Below are 4,920 nucleotides of genomic sequence, written 5' to 3'. Positions count from 1 at the left end.
GACATATTTTTTTTTACTAGACGATGCCGTGTCTAGTAGCTCCGCTTGTTGGATGAGATTTTGGAAGAAAACTAAGCTACTATCGCTTGACGACGTATCGCCATCGTCGGGAAAGTCGGGTATGGGAGAAAGAAACGGGAACTTGGAATCCATTTTGTGTTTAAAAGATATAAAAGTTTTAGAGTTTTGGTGTTGGTTTGTTGTGGATGTGGTAAAAAATGGATTAAGATTGGTTAGTATATATATTGTTTTAAAAAAAATTGATTTTTTTTTTTTTTTTAAATTCGACCGTTTGTAAACGGTCAAATCTCGATCATCGTGCATTTCCAAGCGGTAACCCCACACCCATTTCCAGCCCCGATTCGGGACCCCGCGGGGATGGCGACGGTGTTCCCGATCGGGGAAATGGTTCACCGAGGCCCTCCCCGATTGCGCCCCGTATACCCTAAGAAGCTGTGATATCAAAATCATTGAGGAACACACATCTGTCACACACTCTCTCTCCTGGTCTAACGTTGACTACTAATTTGATCCAATTCAAACCCCAATTCTCTCTCTCTCTATCTGGTGTCATCATTGATGGATTATTACTGAAAGTGGAACCCTACTTCTCTTCTTTTATCCCTAACACTTTTCAACTATCTTTTTCAGAATCAAAGGTAAGTGACTTCATTTCTCAAGTTATGATTTTGTGATAAGGTTTCATTTAATTCTTAATTGAGTTTATGTGTTTTTATCATTGGTGCAGCAGCAGGTGATAGATATCATTGTATCCATGAATACATTCTGAGGCTGAGGTCATTGATTACCTCTGTGAAATTTACACTCAACTATCAAAAATTGAAGGTAAAATTCACATATGTGTTTCCAACTCTAGTAGTAGCTTTATTTCAGTCTTTTTTAGGCTTTCTTGAATTAAAGTTGCTTCCTTTTTCATCTACTTCTAGAGGATATTGCAGTAAGGTCGTGTATTTTAGGGATGTAGGTTTTTCTTATTCTTTAAGTGACTTTACCTGTGATTGTGTTCTTGTGTTTATGCCCAAATGATGTTGTATGCTATTATACATGATTTACATTATATTGTGTCACTTTCCTGGTATTGGTGACTTCTTATTTCTATATTCTTTGACTTGGTGTGTTGGTATGCAGCTGGCAAATCGTGTCTTATCGGGTTTAACAGGTCTCTGACGACGCGAATAACACAAGTATTAAACATGAATACAACTTGTTTAACTACTTTATTATATCTCATGTCTATAATACAATTGTATGTTTTATGTACCAAGAAGATGAAATGATGGATCGTAGCCTCTTAATTCTGTTTATTTTTAGAAAAGTAAAAAACCAAGTAGTGTACTTTTTCAGTAAACAGGTTTAATCGTGTCTTATACAGATATCTATTGCCAGCCCAGTATGTTGTTCGTTTTGGAGCCGAGGGTCTCTCTGGAAGCAGCCTCTCTATCCCTAGGGATAGAGGCAAGGTCTGTCTACATCCCACCCTCCCCAGACCCTATAGGTAGCTTTGCTATTTGTGGGATTTACTGGGTATGGTTGTTGTCGTTGTTGTTTGTTAAAAAGCTATTCATTACCAATTGTTTGTATGTCAGATGTACAATCTCTTGCTATATGCAGCAGACTTCCTATGTAGATGCTGAAGACCAACTGTTTGTTAAAAAAGCTATTGATTAAGTCCATTTTAAGAATGTAACTAATGGGCCTTGTCTAATATTAATATGCAGTTTAAAATATGAAATGAAAATTTAGGTGCAGTGTAGAAAGAAAGAATCTTAATGGCTGGAAGCTATGATCTTGGGAGCGAATCTGACGACAATTTTCAATACGAAAGACAACATATAGAGCCTACTTATGATGCCTTCATATGCCCGCTTTCGAAACAAATTATGAAAGACCCTGTAACCCTAGAAAACGGCCAAACATTCGCACGAGAAGCCATTGAAAAATGGTTCAATGAATGCAAAGAAAACGGAAGAAAGCTGGTCTGCCCTTTGACGTTAAGAGAATTAAAGACGACGGATATGAATCCAAGTATCGCTTTAAGGAACACGATTGAAGAATGGAATGCCAGGAATGAAGCTGTTCAGCTTGACTTCACCCGCAAGTCTTTGACTCCTAGTAGTTCTGAAACCGATGTTTTGCAGGCTTTAAGGTTTATTCAACAACTTGCTACAAAAAATGTTTCAAACAAACATATTATTCGTAATGCGGAGCTCATACCTATGATTGTTGATATGTTGAAGAACACAAGCCGTAAAGTTAGGTTTAGAGCTTTGGAAACTCTTAGAATTGTCGTAGAGGATGACAATGATAATAAGGTAATTTAAAAAGTTTATAACCATTTATTTATAAGTAAATGGGTCAAATTGTAACCTTTAGTTGTAATCTAGGGATGGGACCGAAAATACCGGTGCCGAATTTGATCAAAACCGGGTATTGAATACCGTACCGAATATATTGGTACGGTATGGGTATTTCAGTATGGTACCCGCTTTGGTACCACTTTATTTATTTGTTTGAGCACTCGTACGGGTACCAAATAGGTACAATTGGTACGAGCACCAGTACAGTACGGGTACCAGATAGGTAAAATTGGTACGAGTACCAATACGATACGGGTACCAAATAGGTAAAATCGATACAAGTACACCATAAATATCATAATACGAAATAAAACATAATGTAAAAAAACTTTTGAAGTTCTATATAAAATTTAGTACCAGTACCCTTTTATACTCGTACCTGTCCCAATACCGAAAATATTAAATACCGAAATTAATAAAACTGGATACGGATATGTGTAATCAAAGCATTTTATTTTGCAGGAAATTATGGCAGAAGGGGATAAAGTGCGCACAATTGTTAAGTTTTTGAATCATGAACAGTCTAAAGAAAGGGAAGAAGCTGTCTCATTGCTTTATGAGCTCTCAAAATCAGAATCGTTGTGTGAAAAAATCGGTTCGGTTAATGGAGCAATTCTTATTCTAGTTGGAATGACAAGCAGCAACTCAGAAAATCTTCTGATTGTTGAGAAAGCCGACAAAATTCTCGAAAACTTGGAGAAAAATGAGAATAACGTAAGACAAATGGCTGAAAACGGCAGATTACAACCTCTCTTGACACTTCTTCTTGGCGGTTCTCCTGAGATCAAACTATCTATGGCTTCGTACCTCGGTGAACTAGCACTTAGCAATGATGTAAAAGTATTCGTGGCCAGAACCGTTGGCTCATCGTTAATCGACCTGATTAAAACTAACGATATGCAAGCACGAGAAGCCGCCTTGAAAGCCCTAAATCAAGTTTCATCATGTGAATCAAGTGCAAAAGTGTTGGTTGATGATGGCATACTTTCACCATTAGTCCAAGATCTCTTTGCTGGCCCGAACCGCCTTCCTATGCGCCTAAAAGAAGTGTCCGCCACGATCCTCGCCAACATAGTCAACTCTAACTCTGACTTTGTCTCCATCCCGGTGGGCCCGGACCATGAAACGCTCGTGTCAGAAGGCATAATTCACAATCTACTCCAGCTAATCAGCAACACCGGCCCGTCTATAGAATGCAAGCTTCTACAAGTTCTTGTCGGGTTAACAAACTCTCCGGCAACCGCGATCGCGGTGGCTGCCGCTATCAAAAGCTTGGGTGCCACCGGAAGTTTGGTTCAGTTTATCGAGGCCCCGCAAAAGGATCTACGTATGGCTTCGATAAAACTTTTACAAAACCTCTCGACCCACATGGGTCAAGAGTTAGCGGATTGTTTATGCGGGCCTTCTGGTCAGCTGAGTAGTTTGTTTAAAGTAATAGCCGAAGACATTGCGAGCACTGAAGAACAAGCGGCCGCCATCGCAATCGTGGCAGATGTACACGAAATGGACGCCAGACTCACGCGACAAATGATAGACGATGGATATTTTGGAATTGTGGTGTCGAGAATTAAAATGATCAGGCAAGGTGAAACAAGAAGAAGCCGGTTTGTAACACCGTATTTAGAAGGACTCGCACGGGTCCTATCACGGATTACGTTTGTTTTAACAGATGACCCGAAATTCATTTCGTTTTGTCGCGATCATGACCTTGCAGGCATATTCACCGAACTACTTCAAGCAAACGGGGTCGATAACGTACAGATGGTTTCCGCTCTCGCGTTAGAAAACCTCTCACAAGAATCGAAAAAGTTGACGATATTACCCGAAGTGCCGTCGCCTGGGTTTTGCGGGTTAGTTTTTCCTTGTTTAAGTAACCAACCTGTGATGACGGGTGTATGTCGGGTCCACGGTGGGACGTGTACACAACGAGATACTTTTTGTCTAATAGAAGGACAAGCTTTGGCCCGTTTAGTAGCGTTACTAGACCATACAAACGATAAAGTCGTAGAAGCATCCTTAGCGGCTTTATCCACTTTATTGGATGATACTGTGAACATAGAAGAAGGGGTGAGTGTTTTATGCGAAATCGAAGGAATAAAACCGATTCTTGATGTTTTACTTGAAAAACAAACTGAAACTTTAAAAAGACGGGCTGTTTGGATGGTGGAAAGACTTTTACGGACCGAAGATATTGCTTATGAAGTTTCTGGCGACCCGAAGGTGACCACTGCACTGGTGGACGCGTTTCGACATGGTGATTACCGAACCCGACAAATCGCTGAACGGGCCTTGAAACATGTAGACAAGATACCAAACTTTTCGGGTATCTTCCCCAAGATGGGGTAAAAGTTACCCTGTGTTTGTAGTATGAACTTATAACAGGTGTTGTTTGTATTTTGTATTCTTTATTGTGCAGTTTTCCTTCTCTCTGCATAATCGTTAAATTCATTTAGGAGACATTCTTCATTGAAGACAATAAAATATATTCTTTTTTTTTCTATTTTTGTTATATTCAATCAAGTATTATGACATCATTTAGTGG

At 39.5% G+C, this 4,920-nt stretch overlaps 1 protein-coding gene across 9 annotated transcripts; it reads left to right on the top strand.

Moving 5' to 3' along the window:
• Positions 1-495: 495 nt before the first annotated feature.
• LOC110940869 (U-box domain-containing protein 44) lies at positions 496-4,878 on the top strand. 9 transcript variants are annotated; one of them, XM_035990101.1, is made up of 4 exons: positions 496-659; positions 755-846; positions 1,765-2,333; positions 2,841-4,878. In XM_035990101.1, the coding sequence occupies exons 3-4, from the start codon at positions 1,791-1,793 to the stop codon at positions 4,722-4,724; spliced, it is 2,427 nt and encodes an 808-aa protein (XP_035845994.1). In that variant the 5' UTR covers positions 496-659; positions 755-846; positions 1,765-1,790; the 3' UTR covers positions 4,725-4,878. The 9 variants fall into 9 exon arrangements, with proteins under 9 accessions (XP_035845994.1, XP_022038136.1, XP_035845993.1 ...); XM_022182444.2 differs by having other exon boundaries at positions 1,740-2,333; XM_035990100.1 differs by having other exon boundaries at positions 752-846.
• The last annotated feature ends 42 nt before the right edge of the window (positions 4,879-4,920 follow it).

The sequence above is a fragment of the Helianthus annuus genome, chromosome 5 (genome assembly GCF_002127325.2).
Source record: "Helianthus annuus cultivar XRQ/B chromosome 5, HanXRQr2.0-SUNRISE, whole genome shotgun sequence".
NCBI lineage: Eukaryota > Viridiplantae > Streptophyta > Magnoliopsida > Asterales > Asteraceae > Helianthus > Helianthus annuus.
This window is presented reverse-complemented; position numbering and strand designations above follow the sequence as displayed.